The sequence below is a fragment of the Hyperoodon ampullatus genome (assembly GCF_949752795.1).
Source record: "Hyperoodon ampullatus genome assembly, chromosome: 14".
Classification (NCBI taxonomy): domain Eukaryota; kingdom Metazoa; phylum Chordata; class Mammalia; order Artiodactyla; family Ziphiidae; genus Hyperoodon; species Hyperoodon ampullatus.
In genome coordinates, this window is record NC_136927.1 from 47,621,915 (window position 1) to 47,648,161 (window position 26,247).

General features: G+C 38.0%; 1 protein-coding gene across 5 annotated transcripts in view; it reads right to left on the bottom strand.

Moving 5' to 3' along the window:
- AUTS2 (activator of transcription and developmental regulator AUTS2) overlaps window positions 1-26,247 on the bottom strand; it is a gene marked incomplete at its 5' end in the record, with an annotated part of 1,137,287 nt that overhangs the window by 600,806 nt on the left and 510,234 nt on the right. For all 5 annotated transcript variants that reach the window (XM_079718778.1, XM_079718777.1, XM_079718779.1 and 2 more), the window contains one exon: window positions 12,067-12,102. In XM_079718778.1, coding sequence (XP_079574904.1) covers window positions 12,067-12,102 — 36 coding nt within the window. The remainder of the gene's footprint in view (window positions 1-12,066; window positions 12,103-26,247) is intronic.

Here is a 26,247-nt window from a genome sequence, read left to right on the forward strand (position 1 = left end):
CCTGGTGGCGTAGCCCATTCATGATAAAAAGCCCTCAGCATACTGGGAGAATAAAAGGGAACTTCCTCACCTTGATAAAGAATATCTACAAAAAACCTACAGCTAACATCATACATACTGGTAAGAAATGCAAAGTTTTGCTATAAGATCAGGAACAAGGCAAAGATGTTCCCTCTCACCACTCCTTTTCATCATCATATTAGAAGTCCTAGCTAATACAATAAGACAACAAAAGGAAATAAAAGGTAAACAGACTCAAAAGGAAGAAATACAACTGTCCTTGTTCACAAATGAAATAATCATCTATGTAGAAAATCTAAAAGAAATAATTAAAAATCCTCCTAGAACTAAAATAATAATAAGTGAAAAGAATAAGGTTGCAGGATACAAGATTAATATTACAAAATTCAATCACACTCTTATATACCAGTAATGAACAAGTGGAATTTGAAATTAAAAACACATTATCATTTATATAAGCACCCCCAAAGTGAAATATTTAGTTATGAATCTAACAAAATATGCTCAAGATTTATATCATGAAAACTATAAAACTCTGATGAAAGACATCAAACAAGTACTAAATAAATGCAGAGATATTTCATGCTCATGAATAGGAAAACTCAGTATTGTCAAGATGTCATTTCTTCCCAACCTGATCTATAGATTCAACACAATTCCAATCAAAATCCCAGCAGGACATTTTCTGGATATCAACAAACTGATTCTAAAGTTTATATGGGCTTCCCTAGTGGCGCAGTGGTTAAGAATCCACCTGCCAATGCAGGGGACACGGGTTCGAGCCCTGGTCCAGGAAGATCCCACATGCCACGGAGCAACTAAGCCCGTGCACCACAACTACTGAGTCTGCGCTCTAGGGCCGATGTGCCACAACTGCTGAGTCCGTATGCCACAACTATTGAAGCCCGCGTGCCTTGAGCCCATGCTCCGCAACAAGAGAAGCCGCCACAGTGAGAAGCCCGCACACCTCAATGAAGAGTAGCCGCCGCTCAACGCAACTAAAGAAAGACCAAACGCAGCAACAAAGACCCAATGCAGCCAAAAATAAATAAGTAAGTAAGTAAGTAAGTAAGTAAATAGGTAGATAGATAGATAGATAAAATAAAAAAGTAAAGTTTATATGAAGAGGCAGAAGACCCAGAATAGCCAATTCAATGTTGAAGGAGTAACAAAGCACAACTTCAAGACTTATTATAAATAAGTATCTACTTATTTATAATAATCAAGACTCCGTGATATTGGCAAAAAAAAAAGACAAATAGATTAATTGCAATAGAATTGAGAGATCAAAAATAGACACACATAAATATAGTCAACTGATCTTTGACAAAGAAGCAGGGGATAGAACTTATTTATCTACTAGTCGCAAGTATTTACCCTTAACATCTTCCCAATTCCCCGGCCCACAGCCCCTGGTAACCACCATTCTACTCTCAGTTTTTACAGGTTCAGTTTTTTAAGATTCAACATGTAAGTGATACCTAAGCTAATTAAAAATGGGCAAAGGACCTGAATAGAGATTTTTTCCAAAGAAAAATGAATATGAAAAGATGCCCAACATTACAAATCATCAGGGAAATGCAGATCAAAACGAGATATCACTTCACATCTGTTCAGATGGCTTTTATCAAAAAGACAAGAGATAAATACTGACAAGGACGTGGAGAAAAGGGAACTCTTATACACTGTTAGTAGAAATGTAACCTGGTATGGCGATTATGAAAAACAGTATGGGAGTTCCTCAAAAAATTAAAAATTGAACTACCATATGATCTAGCAAAACTGCTCCTGGGTATATATCCAAAGGAATTGAAATCAATGTCTCAAAAGGGTAACAGGCACACCCACATTCACTGCAGCATTATTCACAGCAGCCAAGATATGGAAACAACCCGAGTATCTCTCAATGGATAAATGGATAAAGAAGATGTGAGATAGATAAATAGATCTCACATCTTCTTTATCCATTTATATATATATATATATATATATAAAATATATATATATATATATATAGGAGTATTATTCAGACATGAGAAAGAAGGAATTTCTGCCATTCATGACAACATGGATATACCTTGAAGGCATTATGCTAAGTGAGGTAAGTCAAAGAAAAACAAATACTGTATGATACCACAAGGTGATTTTTGAAGTCCCTTCTTACCCAGAGGTTCTGTAACCCTAAGCCTACATAAAGTCAAAATCATAGGTCTATTTTAATTAACAAGTTGAAAGCTGGCAATTTAGCAATAGATGAAAATAACTTGAAAATATTATGCCTCTGTACAAATGCAGCTTAAAGCTTCCATTCAGTCATGCATGATGCTTAACTATTTAATTTGATTAAAAGAACACATTGAATTTTCTAGTTTCCTTTGCTTCTCAGAATGTTCTAGTATTAATGCTCCTTTTGTTCAGAGAAGTCAGGTTTTCATAGCACAGAGTTAGTTCTGTTACAAAGTTATTTTTTAAATGTGTCTTAAATAAATTCTAAGGGAACCAAATTTCTTGCCTCCTTTGTGTTTAGGACTGAGATGCTAACTTACCATGATTCTTTCTGCACAGGATATAGCCCTAATTTACCTTGGCAAAGTCAGGCCTGTTTCCCACAAAGGTAGGTTACTGACAGGATCCTCTTGCAAAAGGGAAAATGTGAATGTTTTCTTTAGAAACTAAAATGGAAATGGAGAACTTTTGGGAGTTATTCGAGAAATGTGGCACACGGTGGGCTTGAGTGAGTTCTTATTTGTCTCTGTAATGTTACCTACATCATTCAGATTCTCCCCAATTTCCTTCTGGAGCACTCCAGCTGTACATATAGTCATTTGTTGGTCTCGGCAAGATTTTATGAGATGTGATGAATATATGAAATATTTGGAGTATACTAGGAACCACAGCTGTTATGCCTTGCTGCATTTTTAATGGCTCCTTAAAATCAGAGGCCACTACACACAGCAGCATATTTAGACAAGAAACACTGCAATTATCTGGCTTCACCACTCCATTGCAAATCTGTGAGTACATTACAGTTTACAAGCCCTAATAGACAGTCATCACCTTTGGCAATGCTTCCACTCCAGAACAGATACAATCTGGATTAATTATCAGGCAGTGATCAATAGAGACTGATAGTCTTTCTTGTTTGTTTTGTTTTGCTTGTACCCTGCAAACCAGATACCAAAAATTTCAGAAAAGAAATTAAATGTAGTATAAAGTGGGTCCCTTTAACATGACTGTTAGTGAAGCTAATTACTATAAGAAAACTGAGATCATTCATTAGCCTGCTAAGCAAATTACGTTGGTTAATAGTGATTTATTTATTTATTTGTTTTTGGCTGCGTTGGGTCTTCGTTGCTGCACACGGGCTTTCTCTAGTTGCGGCGAGCGGGGGCTACTCTTCATTGTGGTGCACAGGCTTCTCATTGCGGTGGCTTCTCTTGTTGCGGAGCATGGGCTCTAGGCACGCAGCCTTCAGTAGTTGTGGCGCATGGGCTCAGTAGCTGTGGCTTGAGGGCTCTAGAGCGCAGGCTCAGTAGTTGTGGCACACGGGCTTAGTTGCTCCACGGCATGTGGGATCTTCCCGGACCACAGCTTGAACCCATGTCCCCTGCATTGGCAGGCAGATTCTTAACCACTGCGCCACCAGGGAAGTCCCAACAGTGATTTATAATGCCAATCCTTGGGTAACTGTGTTGGTCCTTTCAAGTATATGCGTACAGGACCTGACAGTTTATTAACTGCACTATATCTAAACCACTTGTCACCCGGGTGCTTTGGTTAAAACGACATTGTGTTTTAAATGGATAAACATTTTTACACAAGCAAAATGCGTCTTAAATGTTTGGCTTCTGAAGTACTGGGAGAAAAGTAAAGTGTCTCAAACTATCTAAGCTTCCAATAACTCTTGTTTACTGCTAGAGCTAACTATAGGAAAATGTGACACTTGGAGTTAAAGTAGCACTTTTCCTTTTTAACAAGCCCCAGTTGTGTTTTTTAACCTCTTTTCAAATGATACTCTTGGTATTTCACCAAGCTCTAAGTTTCTTATGCAATGGACTAGGAGGCATTTAATTTACAATTTCAGGAAAAATATTTTTTAAAGCAGTTAAGCAAAGGAATGAGTCCTTTGATCTGAAATATTCTGATTGATAGTCCAAAAAACTCCAGACCAGCTAAATCTATCAAAATAAAGGTTGGGTGGGTAGTCAGAGAAAACCTTGGGGTTTGACATGGCCCATGGCTCAGTTTATACAGCTCATACCAACTAATTCAACATTTCTGTAATTTGGAAATCTCCAACAAGGATAAGACAACTGCCCTTAAAGCCAGTGTAGGGGAATAAATAAAGTTACTTTCTGAATTCCATGACAGTGACCTGTACGTTCCCTCTGGATCTGTCAATGCACTTCGCTTAAGCCTTTACTGCATCATCTCTATGACAGTAGGGATATACTAGCTATGGGACAGAATAAGTTTATAGCCTATTTCTATGTGCTAACATAACTGAATAATGCAAATATAAAACACTGTTTATTATTGTTAATTTCAAAAAAAAAGGCAGACTTGGTCATGCAATCAAAATCTGGAAACTTTTCAACGTTGACACTAAGAGCAGTGTTCATTAAGCAGTAAAGGGACTATGGCCTTGCACTCCTGTGGCTCAAAGGACAGTGGAGAAAGGTAGCAAAGCCTATCAAAAGGACTGGTCCCATGTGGCAGACATTTAGGTGTGAGGCAGATAGAATCACGGATCTTGGACTATTAGAACCAAAGGCCCTTTAGCAATTATCTAGTCCAGTGGCTGGTGAAATCTTTTTTTTCCCTCAAATCATTTTTTGTTTTGGAAAATGATTTACTTTCTCCAAATCTGAGGGGCCAAAGAGGAGGGGGGAGAAGACAGGGAGACCAGGCAGAGGGCTAGATCCCATATCCATGAGGAGCCCCTGGGTTTTCATCTTACCTCCCTAATTAGAGTTTGCAACAGCCAACAACAAAGATTCCTATAGAGAGAAAATGTTTAAAAATACTTAGCCTATCCCCTCACATAAATGTTGAGAAAATGAGAGTGTTGGGGGATTGGTGGCAGCTGGAGACACCAATTGATCCTTTCACATCTGTTTATTTTATTCACCAAATTTCTCAGTCCCCTTGTACTTCATGAAGAAGCTAACAGTGGTGTGGAGACAGAAGACAATTTCCACAGGGTGAGCTAGAAGAGTCATCCCACTGTACAGATTCTACAAACGAGTAAACGCCTGCTCACCCAAATTTAACTTATGTTCACTTAATCAGGGTATGTTGCTCATGGCTCACAGATCCTATTCCCAAAATCAAAGTGTTAACAACCAATCAAAAACATTTTAAAAAGGTAAGAACTGGAAATGGAAAATAAAATTATATTTTTAGTCTAAGTCCCTTGAAATTAGAGTTTATTGGTGCCTTACACGGAAGAATCTGTCGGAATGCAGATACTTAGTCCAGATATAAATCAACCCTCCAGTGTAAATAAGATTAATTCTGTGGTTCCTAATCTTAACGAAACACCTACTTAAGTGTAGAGTCTAGTTTTGTTACTTTCTAGGAGGCAAATATAGTTCAGGGAAGTATTTTAAATGTTACAGTTCAAAACTGTGACAACTACCATTAGAAAGAACAACTGATTTCATTTGCCCAAATGCTTCTGCATAGTACACAGACAGCTTCAAAATCATTAGCAATGTCCTCGATTTTAAGGTGACTGATAGGTTACAAAGTTTTTGTTCTATTATTATAATCAAAATAATATTCAGTAAAATTCTTATATTATATATTACATAATTAACCATTTTAGTGACCTTGTGCTCACTTTGGATACAGGGAACCTCTGAGGCTGTTTCAAACGTACTTAGGTGATTCACTGGGTAACTGTTAGGGGTCACTTAGGGAAATTACATCAACAACCACATCTCAAAGACATTTTGTGATAGGCATACGACTGAATTTTCAGGACATACTGAAGTTCTTACAGGATACTATTGTTTCAATATAAATTTAAATTTGGGTGGCAATGTTTTGTTCTCTTGTTATTTTGGCCACGTCTTTAAACTATCATTGAAGATAATTAAATTTTTAACTACATACGCTAACTTCCAAACTCATTATGTTTCTAAAATAGAATCTCTTCTTTCCTGGGATTCCTATTCCAAGTAAAAGAAGCATCACAATCATCAATCTTTGGTTTGATGACTCATTTTTAACAGTTCACTAAGCTAAGTTCAGGTCTCCCTATAAACCATCTCCTTCCTACCCACCCAACTCCTTTCCCTGTGCTTTTCTCCCTGTTGCTTCCTCTGCCTCAAACTTTGTTCCACCTTTTCTTTATCTGTTGAAAATATAAGTATCCATCAAGTTCTGCACAATTTATGCCTCCTACAATTAACTCAACCTAATATATGCCCCCAAGTGTTCTACTTACATTTCTCATAGGACTGATCAATTTGCTTTGTATCAAATTCAACTATATAACCTAGACTTGAGGGCCAAGCTTACATCTTATTTATCTTGAGAACTAAGAATAGATATTTAACACATACTTGACAATTAAAATCAATTGAATTCTCCATCTGTGAGCTGTTTTCCAACTCAGTTTTTACCAATGGGTCTAAAAGTCGCCTATAATAACCGGAGATGCCTGATGAAATTCAGATTTTTAAAATTTCCATTAAAATGGAAACTTGTCAGCAAATAAGTAATGGCCAATAATTCATTTACTCAGAGTTAATTACTAATACATATAAATGCTGGAGTCTTATTTGAGTGACATCTTTAAAATACTCAGTGTTATTTACCTTAAATATAAGCACTCAAAGGTTAGGAATAAATACTTGAGTTACAAAACCCTCTCACAGCATCACTAGCAAGCACTGGCAGGTGGGAAGTAAGATGACTTTGGGTGGGGTTGCAGTCAAGGCCAGGTTGATATATTTGCACTTTTAAGTTAAAACCCATGGAAACATTATAAAGTCTAAGAATGTTAGGTCTCTGTACAGCCCCAAACCTCTCATTTAAGTACAATGTGTCAAAATGTTTAAAAGCATCACAAAGGAAAGGATCTGGGTTTAGGGAAGACTAAATTCCCTGCAAAGGGGGCCATAGTTTTTTACTTCTATAACCCAACACCTAGAACAGTGCCTGCCAGAGAAGGCACTTAATGCCTACTGAAAGACAAAATGTCAGAAGTGTCTGTTTAAAGAAAAGCTCAGTCTATTAGATAAACAATTACATATTTTTGAAAGTTTCACCTTTTTAAAGAAACTCATTTGACTCTTACCTAACAATAAAGTCCACTCTGAGATTTTAAAAAGAAGCAACTATGGTTATACAAAATACCACCAATCAGTTTTGAGAGTCATAAACTTACAGAAAAAAAAAATATTTTAAGGGTTTATATAGTCAAAAGCTTAGGACAAAGAATTTAATCCTTTTATGACCTTATAACTTTGAATGGAAAGTCACAGGTCAATATTTTGCACCTACTGCCCGTTACCAGCACTATCAACATTGTTTCTTAAGTAATTCTACAGCACAGGAAAACAGTAATAACACAAATCCCATTTTAAGATGGGTACCACTAAAAAATTCCCCTTTATTATATAATGTGGTAGTTTTTTTAAATCACTAAGTAGAAGTGGGTTGGTTTCCTTGATAAAGAGTGTATATTACTAGATGTGAGTCAAATGAGGAGGATGAAAAATACTAGTTGAGAACCATTAAGGAAAAGCTCTGTATCACTGGAGTGTCCAAAAGCAGGATCCAAGCTCTTTGAGACTATGGGCCTAAGACACTTAAATTCAAACCTGGAAGAAGGCTGAAAATTATCCAGAGAAGCAGGCAGGACCTGTCACCTAAATAAAACAACACCAGGGATCAAGTTCAGCCTGACAAGTAACTTATCGCTACACCAATGATAGGTCCCAACTACCAGCTTATGGAGTCAAAGTGCTTGTAAAGAGTGAGTCCGGATCTTTCCTGTGATGACACACCAGACCTCTGGCAACTATGAGATGTTTTTACTGGCCTTCTCACTCTACTCTTCTACTCGGGTAGGCTAGGGCATCCACTTTTTAGTGACAGACAGCAGCAAGCATGTGATACAACCTCATAAACCTGAATATGTTGAACAGGTCTTTCTTAACCTCCCAGCCCAACCACAAGAGCCATCAGCAGTCTTTAAATGCCTCAAGTCTAAGGGAGAAAATCAACAAATAACTTTAATAGACAAATTAAACAACCATAATATGTGGACAGCCTATAGAATATTTCATCCCAACCTCATCATGATCATAGAGGATCACAGAGAAGGAATTCCATATTTGTTTTATGTTTCTATATGGAGTAAACTGATATACAGCTGACCAAACACAAAATCCTAGGCTCCTGAGAAAGCTACGAGAAGAATGTAATGAGAATAAAATATTCCTATCCTACAGTTATAAATTACAACATTTACTTTTTACCATGAATTTCCAGTGGTAATCCTCTACCACCACAACATTGCACAACCACTTAATGAGGCCAAGTTTATTCCATCACACACTACAGTGGGAATAACAGAAGAGAATACATATTATTTCCTATTAATGAGAGCTGCTTTGTGTGCATTAAATATCTTATTTAATAATCACAACTCTCTTAGGTAGATAAAGATGAGGAAACAGACTCAGAGACATCAGATAATTCACCCAAGGGCACACAGTAGTCTTCATATCATTCAGTCTCTAAATTCTTAATTGTATACTATGTATAATAAAACTTCAAATACATGTAAAAGAAGAAAGTAAAGAAAATGTGTTCACTGCATCAACGTTTAAAAAAAAAAAAGAAAATCCTACACATTCCAGCAAGTTTTGGTACTCTCGCCAAAAAAATAAAAAAGCAAATAGATTCCAACTAGTCTATACTTCCATTTATATTTAGAATATGAGCTGGGCATGAGTATGTAATGAATATATATGTGTGTCTCTCTGTGTATATAACACCCACATTATTCAAAGCTCCCAAAAATGTGAAAAGTTTGTTCCAATCCTTCTCTATTTTGTCTACTTTAAGAATTCTTTGCAATATGCTTATGTAAATACTGATTTTAGCTGCTGTTCTCATTTCTCAAATCTTCAGCTTATAAATGGATTGGAAAAGTGACAGACCTAAGCAGACATCTTTGGAACACAAAACCAAGGAGATATAAACAAATACAACTAAATCAAAAACAAAGGTTTCTTCTTAAAACCCTTTAACTTACCACAACTGATAAATGAAAAGAACGGAAAGAAAGTAAAATATACTGGCTGTGGATAAGGTACACACACGTGTGTGTGTGTACACATACACATGCACGTGCATATAGGTAGGTGGGCATCTATTTTATTAGCACACACAATGATCAGCGTTTTACCTTAGTTCACTAAAAGCTCTACAGGAGCATACAGTCTAAATGAAAGAAGATTCTGAAGTTAGAGTAATGTTGGGGCAAGGGAGAGTATTTAAGAAAACAGTTCCAGGTTGTTAAACTCAAGAGGTGAGTGCCTTCAGTTTTCTTATACCAGAATTCACATTATGGTTCAATTGCATTAATAGCTCTTTGACTCTGCAGGTGATTTGCCTCCGTCCCCACTTCAAAGAGATGCTGAAGAGGATTAAAGTCGAAATATCACCATTCCACTTACCTGATGCTGAACCCTCATCACAGACTTAAGTAAAGGTTATTATGACACCATAGATCATAAAACACAGTGCAAAGAATAGGTTGGCCTGAAAGTAGTAAAAGTTGTGAATATACTATTTTCCACTTAGAAGTGTGAAACTCACCAATGCTGAAGTTAGTACCTGAAATTAAGTATTACATGTAATATTGTTGATACGAAAATTGAAACAGAAGACACTTTTTGATGAGGACTTGGCAATAATATCAGTGGATTTTGCACTTTGATAACATAATAATCTCACTATTGGAAACACATTCTAAGTAGAGCATTTTTGTCATAGTTGAGAGCTGAACATACATCTGGTATGTATCTTCTTCATGTAAGCTAATAATACTACAGATTTTTTATATATAAGCAAAGTAATATTAAGAATAATTTTTCCAAAATAAGAAAAAAGCTTTTATACTCATCCAAAATTGTGTAAGTGTAAAATTTATTTGAGATTCATAATTGCAAAGACTCTTTATTCACAGGAACCTATCATTAGAGAATTAAAATAAACATTCCTGGAATTAGAGAGAAAAATAAGTGAACAAAAGCATAATAAAATTCTCAGTGCTTCTAGAGGTGACTTTCTTCTTTCAGAGTGCTCATACGGACAGTTAAAATATATATATATTAGAATGTTCAGTCTAGAAGTGATCAAAGGCTGAGTCAGTGGCATTGGCCTTCTTCTGCTGAAGAAAGCAAAGAGGGGGAATTTAGCTTTTGGATAGAGAATAAACATTGGCAGTCTCCAGATTTTACTTCCAACATCTCAACCCACATCCAGCCTGGTGTGAAGAGATGGCAGATGGGAATACTTCTGTTATTTCAACTGCTGAAGCAGGATCCTGTTTCAGCATCCTGCTTGTTTCTGTAAGCATGAATATTCAACCATAATAAGGAGCAATGATGTGTGCTGACTGTATTAAGCAGGTACCAAAAAAAACTTTACCCTTTTTCTCCTCGTATCATAGATTAAGACAAAAAAAAAATCAACATTTAGAAAATGCCACTTCTGGGCTTCCCTGGTGGCGCAGTGGTTGAGAGTCCGCCTGCCGATGCAGGGGACACGGGTTCGTGCCCCGGTCTGGGAAGATCCCACATGCCGCAGAGCGGCTAGGCCCGTGAGCCATGGCCACTGAGCCTGTGCTCCGGAGCCTGTGCTCCGCAAGGGGAGAGGCCACAACAGTGAGAGGCCCGCCTACCGCAAAAAAAAAAAAAAAAAAAAAAAAAAAAAAAAAAAAAAAAAAAAGAAAATGCCACTTCTTCCAAGCTTGGAAAAGACTTATTATTCAATGAAATGATGCTTGTTTTCATGAATTTAACATAAATGTATGGAGACAAATGTGTGGGCAGAAGAAAACCAGAGTAATTAGCATTTTAGAGGGAAGAAATTTAAAGGCAACAAAACTGAATCAGTAATTATTTTCTACTTTATTTTCATGATTTCATTATTTTCTCAGAAAATGCTGAGCAGATATTAGAGTATCAGTGTTCGTCATTCGGAACATAAATCATATTCCTTTAAATTCCTTTAAATACTGCAACAAATGTCTACACTGTCATGTTATCCTGTTGTGTAAATAATATCTATTTGTAATTCTTTTTTATTTATACCTTGAAAAGTATTATTGAATCCAAGAAGGGTAATTTAGCTACAGATAAAAGAAATGAAGTGACAATTTCTTTATAAATGAGAAATACTGTGATAAGCCCTGAGGTATGTCACCATCCACACCCTTCTCAAAGGACAGAAATAAGGTCTTGAAATGAAATAATACATCTATATTTGATAAAATGAGGAGTTTAATGATTGAAGAAAAAAAAATCTAAAGGCCACCTACTCAGATTGTGAGGGAAAACATCCATTAAAACACCATCTCTCATCAAAATTAAAAAATGGCAATTCATTGTATATGTGGGGAAGTTCTTCAAGAGATCTTAAAATGAATATATACCTCAATGCATAAATTGATTTCTGTCCACCACACGACACTTCCCACTAAAAACACAATTTTGCAGGAAAGGTGGCACGAGGCAATCACATTTCCCTGTATCCCCCGTACACTGCCAGGTAAGGAGCAAATGTTCTGGGTGCTGGGAACCAGGCCCACATCACAGACTGACTTGTGATCCCTAGAGTCCAACAGGTTATGTATTTTAAAAGTGAAACAACTCTTAGTAAAAGGATGGACATCAGTCTGCTCTTTAGGACTGAGAGGGAATTGCTTGGATTTTTTTCACATCTTAATGAGCATACATTATACAAGTAAATCAATGCCAATATGAGGCACACATGTGGAAGATGAGATAAACTTACGAAGTAGCCTGTTCCCAAGCTGGAAGGAGCTGAACTCTGCAAGAAAGCATAAAGACAAAGTGGAAAATCAGCAATGGTTTTTAACACATTCCAATCCACACAGCTCATTACCAGTCCTTCGCAGGCTTTTCATCACTACACCACATAGCCTGTATACGCGGCCCCTTGTCATCTGCTACTGATACAAACACCGTGTTGCTTAATTTTCCCCTTTACATCTCTCAGCAACTCAGAGATGCTAACGTGCTATTTACTGAATTCCAAGATTCTGCGGTGGATGTAATTGCCAATTTATTTGACAGGCAGCTGGGTAATGAATTAATGATGGCATTTCGCCCTGCACTGAGACTAAACAGACACGCATCAGCCTGCCTCCCTGACTTGCTGACATTCAATGCCCTGGTCTCAAGCTACTCAGTTTTGTGGCCGCAAAGGGGCAGGCAAGAGGAAAAAGCCCAGACTGACTTGAAAATAAAAAGCCCAGTGGGTTTGGATGACTTTTCCAGTGTGTGACCTACTTGCCAGTTTATCCCCTCAAGGCACCAGTTAGTACACACAGAATTCTTTTCAAAAATGAGACATTTTGTAAACATAATTAGTAGACTAGAATGCAAAGAATGTGTGGGTAAAGGGAAGTAGTGAAAAGCACCATTTTTCTAAAGGTTTTAGTCACAAAAATTATCAATTTAGGCTTCCATAGTTCTCACACACAGGGAATTAAAGAACAGTGATGCTGAAAGGTACATGCAGTATCACTTCTTAGTGGAAAGAGACCCCCAAAAAACAACTTGGTTTGTGCTTTAAACTTGTCTGTTTTTGTATGTTTGTTTATTTTTTTCCTAAAACCTCTCATTACAAATTCTTTGATTTTTAGTGTCCTCTTTATGAACAAGAGAGGCCCCAAATAAGTTTGAAACAAAAAGAACGCGAACACTGAGGCAGCCCTCAGGTCTCAGCTAAGCATCCTTGTACCAGCAAGGCCTCTCCCTGTCTAGCTTGGGTCGGCTGTTACACCTTCCACGGAGGGACCAGACTTCCATGGTGCTGCAACAGTTACTTAGGTAACCTCTAACTGTTCCACCGAAATGTCCTGTCCCTACTCTGCAAACCACAGGTAGCAGGGACCATCTGCTTGACTCATCATGGCTTCCCCAGAGCTTAGCTCAATGCCTTGCACACAGGATGCATTTAATAAGTATTTGTTGAATTAATGTATAAATAAATGAATGAATGAATGGATTGTATGGGAGTGGGGCTCAGGTGAATTTAATACCTCCAAAAATACAGTAGATGTGATTCTTAATTTTACACTGGCTTTGAGAAGGAAATAATGGTGCTGTAAGTACAAACAGCATCCGCATCAAACAAGGACAGTATGCTCCTAAATGCAGCTCCCAAAGCAAAACTTTCTCCCCCTCAGTGTTCCAGACAGGCTCAGGGGAATAAAGAATGTTAGATGTGTGATCCTGTCACTGGACTTGATGTTCAAAAATCCTGTTTCATTCTTAATCCCATAAACAGTATGTAGAGATATCCACAGTAGTCATGGAGACAGCTTCTCAGCAGTGATTAGCCATGTGACAGCATCACCTGTTTTCGGCACCTACACCCCTCCGTGGAACAGAGGAAGGCAAAAGCCAAGTTAGATCTCCACTAGCCTGGAGTCATGCCCCAGGGAGGTAAATTCACTTTAGGATGAATTTCTCAGAGGGAGAGCATGGGGTTTGTTAATTTCAGTATTTTCCCCCCTCTCTGCAAATGTATTTTATCCCAGAAGCAGAAGGACCCCTTCAAACCCACCTCCCCACCCCCACATATGTATCATCTTATTGTATACCAAAGAAAATTACATCCTTCTGGTCTTGGGAAGCTCTGTTATACTCATTTTGCATATATATTGTACATTACTCAGGGAGCTGGGTGGAGAAGACGGCTTTGTTGTGCATATTTGTTCTGGCTATTGTTTATGCAGGTTTGACTGAATGAGGGAACAGTGGGTATCATTTCAATTTCTGATGTCAACATCAAATTACTTATTTAATTTCATGCCTGGCGAAGCATTGTATAGCTACACGCAGAATCATTTCACTTCATTTGTTATGCTGTGTTTTCGTGGCGATTGGCTTGCCTTCCAACTGACAGCTTTAATTACGACATGAATTTGATTGCACTGCCGAGGAATTAACATAATGCAACAAAGCATTTAAGTACCCTGCCTTATAACACCCCCACACACACACACACATGCACGAACACAGACACACATGAAGGAACAGAGACACTAGATCCTCCTGTACATTAAAGGTCTGCTGGAGTTTCAGCATTTGCTAGAAAGCATAAAGAACCTTAGAGTCAAAGGCTACCCACATTTGCCAACCCACTGGACTCACCTTTTTTTTTTAATAGAAAAAGATTTGTGGCATCAAGTTACAATTTCTGGACCTGGCAGAAAACTTCGTGGAAAAACCCTTCTAATCTACTTCGCCAAATGTCCACGGCATTGACATTTCCTTCCCTCTAACTCTCTTCCCCATCACATTTTTCTTGGCCAGTTGCCAACTCCCTTTAATCATCACTGGAGAATTTGAACAGAAATATCTCTGAAATAAAGAGATTTCTCCTTGTCCAGTTCTGTAAGCCCAAGAATCTGTTATGGCCCTGTATTTAGTGGGACACTATTCCTGGTCACCAGCAGGACCTCCACCCTCATACAAAGGTATAACAGAAGTTCTGAGACCAGCAACAGGCAGGAGTCAGGGTTTCACTGATAGCTCAGGACACATATCACATCCCTGAGGCGTTGCTATCCAAAAGGCCCAGAAGAGTCTCGGTCATATATACCTAATCTAAGTCTGTATCTAAATATAGCTGGCAATATTTGATAGCTTTAACATTTTTCCGAGTCACAAAATCCATGAACACCTTAAACCATGGGCAACAACAGATTATGCTACAAGAATTAAATAAATATTTTAAAACAGCTTTTTAATTGTTAGAAATGTATTATGTTAGCTATTTGCTTACATACGTGCATTTAGGGATTGTTACTGTTTTCTCATGTTATAGAAGAAGAGACAGACACCAAGAGGTAAAGGCTTAGGAAAGCAGACAGGTGGTGATGCCCTGACCACTGAACCATTTCATGGAATCAAGCTGATTTTAACTTTCTGTGTTTCCCCAATTTATAATGAGAGGAAGGGTCTTCCATTTTTCTTGCTTGGAGAGAGAAGGCATACTCTGTCCAAACTATATAGCAAAAGTGGCCATAGAATCTAAAAAAGGCTATGAGTCAAAATGAGGGTTGAAAAACTAAAAGGAGATTTTTTAAAAAATGCAATAAATAAAACCATCCTTGGATTCAAAAGCATTTGAAATAATACCATATGCCCACATGTTTAGGCAACTGTGTCTGCTGAATAATGAAAAAGGCTTCATTCTTATTTCTTCAAGTGGTAGAGTTGCCAATTCATTCATATTTTCAATGCATTAGGTAGAAATGAGAGGTATAGAGAGACTGAGAAAACAGAGTAAGAGAATGTATTTAGCAGTTTGCATGAGAAGACAAGAACATGAAGAAATTCCAGCCAGCTGGCTGTCTGATATGTGATTTCCAGGCTCATTATAAGCTATCTCCTGTTTAACATGGTCTTTTCATTCTGGGTTGTTTTTGTATTTGTTTTTTTTTTCCAGATTTGACCACTGCTCCAGCAGTCTCTGCAAATTACCCACCTCAGTCTCATTACATGGCAAAGGAGAGCTTTCTTACAAACACACTCTGCCTCAATCTCCAAGCTACATGGGCTGCAGGAATAGTAATGGGATGCACAGTTGAAAGACATTTTCCAGGAAGGAGAATGTTGCTGCTAACATTCAAGTCTGCAAGTGGATATTCATTAAATGCTCATTCTACTCTTCTCACTGCCCCCCACCTGACTCTCTATCCATCTCTGTCACTAAGTCATCATTGAAGCTACTCATTAAACTCATGAAGTTAACATTTCTGTTTTAACAGCTCACCTACAACAAGGGATTTCAAAAATTGATTATCCATCCAAAATAGATGTACTCCATTCATTAGAGATCTACACAAAGAGGCCATGGCTACTATTAAGGCCCCCTAAGTATGGGATGGATGTGCATTCCACCCCTAGAGGAAAATGTATGCTCTGACCCTAGGGCTAATTTAAATAGAATAATTTAAAATTCTTCCAAATCATCATTTGTGTCTGACATCCCTGCCTACCCACCTCCATGTTATGCTTTTCTCTCTTGGGAGTAAAAAGCAGAAGGATCATGCTACGAATCACTTGGCCAACTATGTTTCCTACAAAGGTCACAAGACAAGCTCAATTACTTTCTGTAGTAGTTTAGAAGACAATGACAATTAAAAGAACCTAAAATCTTAATCCTAAGAAATGTGCCTTGAAGATAAGATTACTAATAACTTACAAAGATGCAAAATATATTTAAATGGAGAAATGAGCTACTAGTGGAAGTAAAAATGGGGGCACAACTCGAAAAAAGCATCAGGTATGGAAATGGTCACTTCCAAATTCAATTTTCAACCCTCTGTTATAACCCATTTCCAACTGTTATCAGCTCTTATCTATATTCAACAGCCTTCCAACTTCTTTCCTTAATTTCATCCTTGTGCTCATTTTCACCTGCATTTCTTCATATAAAAGGAAAAGTAAACATTTTAAAGTAAAAATTGTTAACAACAATTCCTTCTAACATCTTTGAGAGGCTTTTTAAATACTAACCTATATAGTGGGTTAAATAGTGTTCCCCTAAAATTATAAGGCCTGCTTGGAACCTCAAAATGTGATTGTGAGGGTTAATTTTATGCATCAGCTTGACTAGGCCACTGGGTACCCAGATATTTGCTCAAAGATTATTCTGGGTGTTACCATGAGGGTGTTTTTGGATGAGTTTACATTTAAATCAACAGCCTGAGAAAAGCCCTCCCTAGGGTGGGCCTCATCCAATCAGTTTAATAGAACAAAAGGGACGACCATACTCAGAATAAGAGGGAATTCCTCTGTCTGACTCAGCCTTCAAGCTGGGACAACAGTTTTTTCCTGCTTTTATACTCAAACTGAAACACAGACTTTTCCTGGGTGTCAATCCTTCTGGTCTTTAGGGTTTGTTCAGACTTTTGGACTCAGACTGGATCTAACCATCAACTCTCCTGGGAGTCCAGCTTGCTGACTACACATTTTGAGACTTGTCAGCCTCCGTAACTGTATATGTCAATACATCCTTTTGGCTCTGTTTCACTTGAGAACCCTGACTGATATAACGACCTTGTTTGGAAATAGGGACTTTGCAGATGTAATTAAGTTGAGGTCATACTGGATTAAGGTGGGCCCTAAATCCAATGACTGCTCTCTTTATAAGAAGAGGAGAAGACATACAGAGCTACGAATAGAGTAGAAGCCCATGTGAAGAGAAGCACACATCGAAGTGATGTCATTATAAGCCAAGGAACACCAAGGATTGTGAGAAGCCATCAGAAGCTAGAAGACAGGAAAGACTCCTCTCTGGAGACTTCAGAGAAATCATGGCCCTGCTGACACCTTAATGTTGGACTTCTAGCCTTACAAACTACAAGATAATAGATTTCTGTTGTTTTAAGCTCCCTGGTTTGTGGTCATGCATAACAGCCGCCCAGGAAACTAATACAGTACCTAGCCTGCTTACCATGAGCTAGAAGATATTATGTGACCAGCTCCTGTGCTCATGCACTCTGCTCTAGCCACACTGGCCTTTTTTCTTCCCCTTAAACATGTCCTGACTCAGGGCCGTGACCTTGTCACTCTTGTTGCCTAGATGTTCTTCCTTCCTTTCGTCATTCAGGCTTCAGTTCAAAAATCACCAAAACAGAAAGGACTGATCCAGGGACTTCCCTGGTGGCACAGCGGATAAGAGTCTGCGCTCCCAATGCAGAGGGCCCAGGTTCAATCCCTGGTCAGGGAACTAGATCCCACATGCATGCCGCAACTAAGAGTTCGCATGCCACAACTAAAGAGCCCGTGAGCCACAACTAAGACCCAGTGCAACAATATAAATAAATAAATATTTTTTAAAAAAAAGAAAGAAAGAAAGGACTAATCCAATCACTCCAGTTAAAGTGGCAGCACACACCCTGCCACCCCCCACTACTGTTTAGTTTACTTCACAAAATGTATTACACATCAAAAACAATGTTATCATCTGCTCACAGGTTCGCTATTTGCCTCCCTCAATAGAGTAGAAGCTTCATGAGGGCAGAGGCTTCATCTTGTTCACCAATCAATCTCAAGTGCCCAGAACTATACCTGACACTTAAAAGGTATTTGATAAATATTTCTGGACAATCAAAACACTGACTATCCAAGAAAACACATAAAAACATGATACAGGAAAGGCAAAAGGCATAAACAAACTGGTAGGGAAAATGAAAATCTGGCAAAAACAGAAAAAGAAAAGAAAGGAGAAACAGAATACCAAGAGTCTGTCACAGGTCTGGATTAGAGTTTTTTCTTAAATACAGGGAAGTTCATTGATGGTGTGGCCTTTGTCTACTTCTTCCTTAACAGTAACTAGTAAACCTGACAATAAATGTTTGGGTGTTGGGTGGGAAAAAGGAGGCTAGGAAAGATGCTTGCATAGATGGATGGATAATGGCACAGTGGCACAGATAAATCAATAAAACCCCCCAAACTTGGGAGATTCGAGGTAGAAGGGGTGTTTCAAGAAGCAGCAGAAGAAACGCCTCAACTGTGATATTAAATGGACTAAAGAGCTACAGAATGATAAGATTAGAGAACTGTGTAGCACAACACTTACTAGACTTCAATCCCTTTTCACCTAATTTCTGAAATGCTTCAATTCCTTCAACATCTTGAAAGTTTTAAAAGTATGAAATATGTGTCTGCCTTTTCATAATTAAAATCCTGACCCAAAATTCTTTCAGAGAGACACTAGAGTCATATCCAGGTAGTTATCTGAATAAAGCATTAAAATTGTTTACTTCCACAGGGTGGTAGGAAGAGTTTGCTAGAGGAAGTGACATAGGGGTTGCAGAAGGAAAAGAGAAAAAAAAAAAGGAGACAAAAGAAACAAAAATAGGAAAATTTGAAAGTTTATATTATTTAAGAAAAAAAGAAAAAAAAGAGCGGTCCAGAAGGAACAAGTATAAGGTACAAACCATTGGGAAGTAGAGGGAGAGAGAGAGGATGAAGAGGTAGTTTCATATGTCCCAGTGGAGGGCTCTGCTTATAACCTCAGGAGTGTGCCTGCAAAGGATCTTAAAGAAGAAAGTTTAATAGTGAGTTCTGACTCTTAGAAAAACAACTGTGGAAGCTTTGTCGAGTACAGGGCAAAGGAAACAGAGATGCGTCAGATTACATCACTGAGAGGCCACAGGAATCATCTGTGTAAGAAATGATGAGGGCATCTGAAGCATCAGTCATGTCAAGGAGAGGATAATCATAGCCAAATGCCTCTTCAGAAATAAAGTCAGTAAATAAAGCAGAGTGACGAAGTAAACAGGATAAGTAAGACAGAGGAAGGAACAGGGCTCGATTTTGAAGATACTAGCTCTGGGATCCAATACAGACACAAGAAAATAAGAGAGAGAGTTCAAAGTTGAGAAAAATAGGCAAGGAGACATAGAATAATGAGGATTTTATTTGGGAGGAAGAATGGTGTTTGTCATGATTGAGATAAGCAGGTCTTGTCGAATTGACCACTACAAGGGAATTCAAATCAGAAAGGGTAGAGAAGCCTCCTAAGGTAGGTGTAAATCTGATGCAGAAAGAAAGTAAATAAATACTTATGAGCACACTGGGTATGCCAAGAACTGTTACGTGATTCAAACACACAGTACCAGGTAACCTTTTAAAAGAAACCTAACAAGGTAGATGAAATGACCCCCATTTCACAGATAAAGAAACCAAGGCTTGGAAAGATCAAGTTTTTTGCTCAAGGTCACATGGATAATAAATAGCAAAATAGCTGTTAAAACCTAGTCTGTTTGTAATGAATGCCTATGATCACTTCAAAATTTGAGGCTTTTATTTACTAAGTTTAGGCCCTGAGTTTTGAAAACTTCCTCACTTACAAAATTCTGTATAAGTCAGAAACAATATTTTCCCCCTTGAATAACTCACTATGAATATTTATATATTCAATTATTTCCCTTAACTTTTTCCTTAGTGACTAATCTAAACAAGTTACTATGTCTCCTTGATCAATGTGAGAGTCCTTGTGAACTATTATTCCCTCCTGGCAATGTAGTCTGGGGATATGTAATTTAGAAAAAACAAGCACATTTGGTTTTTAAGCTTCACCCATGAGTCAAATTCTCCAGCCACACTGAAATTCTTCATTCTTACTCGTTTTGCCTGTCCAATTAAAAAAAAAAAAGCTGGAATAATACAGTTATCTTGATTAGCTGCACTTGAGAGTAAGTCTTAACTGCCACAGCTCCTAAAAATATCACTAAAGTGAGTGGAAGACTTAAAGGGAGTTTTATCTCAGCTGAAAATCCAGAGTGGGCAATCTGGACTAACAGGGATCAAATTCACTCTAACACCTTAAGCAACTAAAAAACTAGACAAAATGTGTGGAAAAAAAGGTTTTTTAGAAGTTTAGATAGGCAGTGCAGTGATCTTAGAGAGACAGAAAGCAAATGAAATAATTTTTACAGTTGCCCCAGCTTACTGTGTGAAGAGAGTTTTCATGCCATAGTCGGGTGGTTGGGGGTAACCCAGGTGGATCCCAGAAGCATCCCTGAGTTGAGAAGACAGAGTTGATAGTAAGAGGAAGCCAAGTCAGCTGGAATTTGCAAAGCAGAAGATGGGAGAAAAGAGAGGCTCACAGTGAGAGAATCAGGAAACCTGCAGAAGGCTTCCCTCTCCTCTTCACCTGAGTCCATATCAGCACATCTGTGGGTGAAAAGTACCCAAGGCAAGGGAAATGACCACTGAAAAGGAGCAGGTAGAACAAATGCCAGAGTTACAGAGGGCAGGGAACAACTGGTATTCCCACCAGCCAGAGTGGAAAAACCTTGTAACACATCAGGAATTAGGCAGAGTATTCAGTACTGGGGAAAAATGAGCTTTAGGCTAAAGGATATTCTGAATGTTCCACCCAGAAAAGCATAAAAATAAACCTCAGAAAAAAATCAAAATATTATTCCAAGTGGCATAATAGTAGCCCAGAATAAAGCTTAAGAATATTTATGGAAACCAAAAATACCCAGCACTCAACAAAAAAACTTCACAGTATTTGGCATCCCCCCAAAAAAAGTGTCAGGCATGCAAAAAAGCCAGAAAAATACAATCCATAAGGAGGAGAAAAACCAATCAATAGAAACAGACTCAGAAATGACACAGATGACACAATTAGTAGATTAAGGGCATTAAAATGGTTAATAATAACTATTTCCATATGTTCAAGAAAGTAATGAAAGCACAAGCATGGTGATGAGAGACATGGAGATATTTTAACAAACTCCACCTCCTCATTTTCTGATAGTCATTAAAGTAATTAATTACTAATTCTCTTTTAAGAAAAAATGGAAGCATCTTTATTCTTTAAAATATTGTGTGGGTAGATGTTGCCCTGATATCCAAAAGAGTTGTTTTGTGGCTTGACTTGTCAAAGGCTTTCATCTCAGAAGATTTTAGATTGCAATGGCCCTGAGGTAAGCCTCTGCAACCTCACAACTGCTCATGTGAAGGAAACAGTGACTGGAGGTTTTGAAACAACTCACTAAAAGCCAACTACTTCTTTTTCTTCCTTTCCTTTTTTTTTTTTTTTTTTTGCGGTACACGGGCCTCTCACTGTTGTGGCCTCTCCCGCTGTGGAGCACAGGCTCCGGACGCACAGGCTCAGCGGCCGTGGTTCACGGGCCCAGCCGCTCTGCGGCATGTGGGATCTTCCCGGACCGGGGCATGAACCCGCATCCCCTGCATCAGCAGGCGGACTCTCAACCACTGCACCACCAGGGAAGCCCTCCTTTTTTTTATATGTGTCATTTCTCCTTCTTTAATCTTTTAATAGTGTTGCAAGAAATATGAATTTTAATGATAAGCAATATAAACTCAAAGTATATTATAGATTGGCTTGACACGAGATTGGCAGGATTGTTACAGCCCTAATATTTTTCAACTTTTTTATTATGGTAAAATAAATATATATATACAACAAAGTTAACATTTTAACCATTTTTAAGTATACAATTCAGTGGCATTAATTACATTCACAATGCTATGCAATCATCAAAACTATTTCCAAGACTATTTCATCATCACAAACAGAAATTTTGTTACAATTAAACAATAACTCCCATCTCTCACAGTCCCCCACCCCTACCACTAGTCCCTGGTAACTCCCTTTCTACTTTCTGTCTCTAGGAATTTGCATATTCTCGATACCTCATGTAAGTGGAATCAGACAATATTTATCCTTTAATGTCTAGATTATTTCACTTAGCATAATGTTTTCAAGGTTTGAACTTAATTCCTTTTTAGGGCTAATATTCTAGTGTCCATATATGCCACTTTTTATTCATCCATTCACCTGCTGATGGACACTTGGGACGTTTCTATTTTTTGGTTATTATAAATGATGCTACAATGAAAACTGGCATATAAGTATCTCTTTAAGTACCTGATGTTTGGGTATATACCTAAAATTGGAATTGGTGAGGTGTATGGTAATTCTCTGTTTAGCTTTCTGAGGAACTGCCAAGCTGTTTTCCACAGTGGCTGCAACATTTTACATTCCCACCAGCATGTACAAGGGTTTCAATTTCTCTATATTCATGCCAACACTTGTTATTTTCCATTCTTTAAAATTATAACTGGGCCTCCCTGGTGGCGCAGTGGTTGAGAGTCCGCCTGCTGATGCAGGGGATACGGGTTCGTGCCCCGGTCTGGGAGGATCCCATGTGCCGCGGAGCGGCTGGGCCCGTGAGCCATGGCCGCTGAGCCTGCGCATCCAGAGCCTGTGCTCCGCAACGGGAGAGGCCACAACGGTGAGAGGCCTGCGTACCGCAAAAAAAAAAAAAAAAAAAAAAAAAAAAAAAAAAAAAATTATAACTATCCTAGTAGCTGTAAAGTGATATCTCATTATGGTTTTGGTTTGCATTTCCCTAAGGACTATAATGATGAGCATATTTCATGTGCTTATTGGTCATTTGTATATCTTCTTTGCATAAATGTCAATTCAAGTCCTTTGCCCGTTTTTGAATTTTGTTGTTTACCTTTTTGTTGTTGAGTTTAGGAGCTTTTTACATATTCTGGATATTAAACACTTATCAGTTATATGATTTTCAAATATTTTTCTCCCATTCTGTACCTTTTCTTTTCATTTTCTTGATAATGCCCATTGATGCACAAAAGTATTTAATTTTGATGAAATCCAACATATGTATTTTCTCTTTTGTTGCTTGTGCTTTTGATGTCACATCTAAAAATCCACTGCCAAATTCAGGTCATGAAGATTTGCCCACATGTTTTCTTCTAAGAATTCTATGGCTTTAGCTCTTATACTTAGGTCATTTATTCATTTTGAGTTAATTTTTGTACATGGTGTGATGCAGGGGTCCAACTTCATTCTTTTGCATGGGAAAAACCAGTTGTCCCAGCACCACCTGTTGAAGAGAAAATTCTTTCCCAATTGAATGGATGTAAACTTGTGTCAAAAATTACTTGGCCATAGATGTATGGGTTTATTTATAAACTCTCAATTCTATTCTATTGGTCTATATGCCTATACTGAGAAAGAAGAACAAAGCTGAAGGTATCATGCCCCCCAGACTTGAAAGTATACTACAGAGCTACAGTAATCAACACAGTATGGTACTGGCACATAAACAGACACATGGGTCAATGGAACAGAAATTCCAGAAATAAACCCACACTCATATGGTCAATTAATCTATGACAAAGGAGACAAGAATATATGATAGGGAAAAGACAGTTTCTTTAATAGTGTTAGGAAAATGGGACAGCAACATGCAAAAGAATGAAACTGCACCACTTTCTCACACTGTACAGAAAAATAAACTCAGAATGGATTAAAAACTTAAATATAACACCTGAAACCATAACATTCCTAGAAGAAAACACAGGTGGTAATCTCTTTGATATTAGTCTTAGCATTTTTTTTTTTTTTTGGACATACCTCCTCAGGCAAGGGCAACAAAAAAAGCAAAAACAAACAAATGGGACTACATCAAACTAAAAAGCTTTCTGCACAGTGAAGGAAACTATCAACAAAACAAAAAGGTAACCTACTGAATGGTAGAAGATATTTGCAAATGATGTATCTGATAAGGGATTGGTATCCCAAATGTATAAAGAACTCATATGACTCAATATCAAAATAATTACCAACCTGATTAAAAAATAGGCAGAGGACCTAAATAGACATTTTCCAAAGAAGACATACAGATGGCCAACAGGCACACGAAAGATGCTTAACATCACTAATCATCAGGGACATGCAAATCAAAACCACAATGAGATACCACCTCATACTTGTCAGAATTCTCAAAAAGACAAGAAACAAGTGTTGGTGAGAATGTGGAGAAAAGGGAAGCACTGTGCACTACTGGTGGGAATGTAAATTTGTGCAGCTGCTATGGAAAACAGTATGGAGATCCCTCAAAAAACTAAAAATAGAACTACCATATGATCCACCAACTCTATTTCTGGGTATTTACCCAAAGAAAACAAAAACACTACTTCAAAAACATCTATGTACCCCTAACATTCATTGCAGCACTATATACAACAGCTAAGATATGGAAGCAACCTAAATGTTCATCAACAGATAAATGAATAAATAAGATGTGATACACAGACACACACACAATGTAAGATTACTCAGTTATAAAAAAGAATGAATTCTTGTCAATGGCAGCAACATGAACGGACGGGAGGGTGTCATACTAAATGAAATAAGTCAGACAGAGAAAAATGAGTACCATATGATTTCACTTATATGTGAAATCTACAAAACAAAACAAATGAACAAACAAAACAGAACAGAAACAGACTCACAGATATGGAGAACAAACCAGTGGTTGCCAAAGAGGAGGGAGGTGGCTGTTGGGGGGTGCTGGGCAGACAAGATCAGTGAAGGGAATTAAGAGGAACAGACTTCCAGTTGTAAGACAAATACATCACAGGGATGTAATGTGCAGATAGGGAATATAGTCAGTGACACCATAACAAATTCGTATGGTGATGGATGAAAACTAGATTATTGTGGTCATCATTTCATAATGTATAAAAATACTGAATCACTATGTTGTACACCTGAAACTAATGTAATACTGTATATTAATTATAACTCAATTTAAAAAGAAAAGAGAAAGATGCTTAGAATCCTGAAGTCACCACCTGTGGTGACTGAAGGGTAATCTATAGCTGGGAAGAAGGAAGGGAGGGAGGGAGGAAGGATGGCAGGGAGGAGAGAGGGAGAGGGGAAAAGAAGAGAAGAGAAGAGAATGGAAGGGAAGAGAAAAACAAAATTTCCCAAATTGAGTATGCTAACCACAAAAGGGAAAATGGTGTTATTTCTGAGAATGTTCTTCAATGGCTATCCAAATTATTTTTTTATCAACAGTGGAATTATTTTCTTCAGCTAATAATAAATTCTTTTGCAAATAAACCCAAAAAATTGGGGAATAAAAGAGTACTGTCTCAATATGTTAATGTTCCTTTCTCGGTTAACACTAATAAAAATTGCTCCCTACTTGTTCTATTTTATTTATTTATTTATTTATTTATTTAATTTATTTTTTTTGCAGTACGCGGGCCTCTCACTGTTGTGGCCTTTCCTGTTGTGGAGCACAGGCTCCGGATGCGCAGGCTCAGCGGCCATGGCTCACGGGCCTAGCCACTCCACGGCATGTGGGATCTTCCCGGACCGGGGCACGAGCCCGTGTCCCCTGCATCGGCAGGTGGACTCTCAACCACTGCGCCACCAGGGAAGCCCTTGTTCTATTTTAAAAGAAAGTTTTAAAATGTTGCCCTCAGGTGCAAAGATGGGTCAAGAATCCTGTTATATGACACATTAGGGAAGAATGCAAGAAGGCCCAAAGAGGGCCAGATGGTTCTCAGCCTGGTGCACAGGAGGCTGGAGAGTGGTTAGAGCCAGGTCTAGAAGGCTGACAGA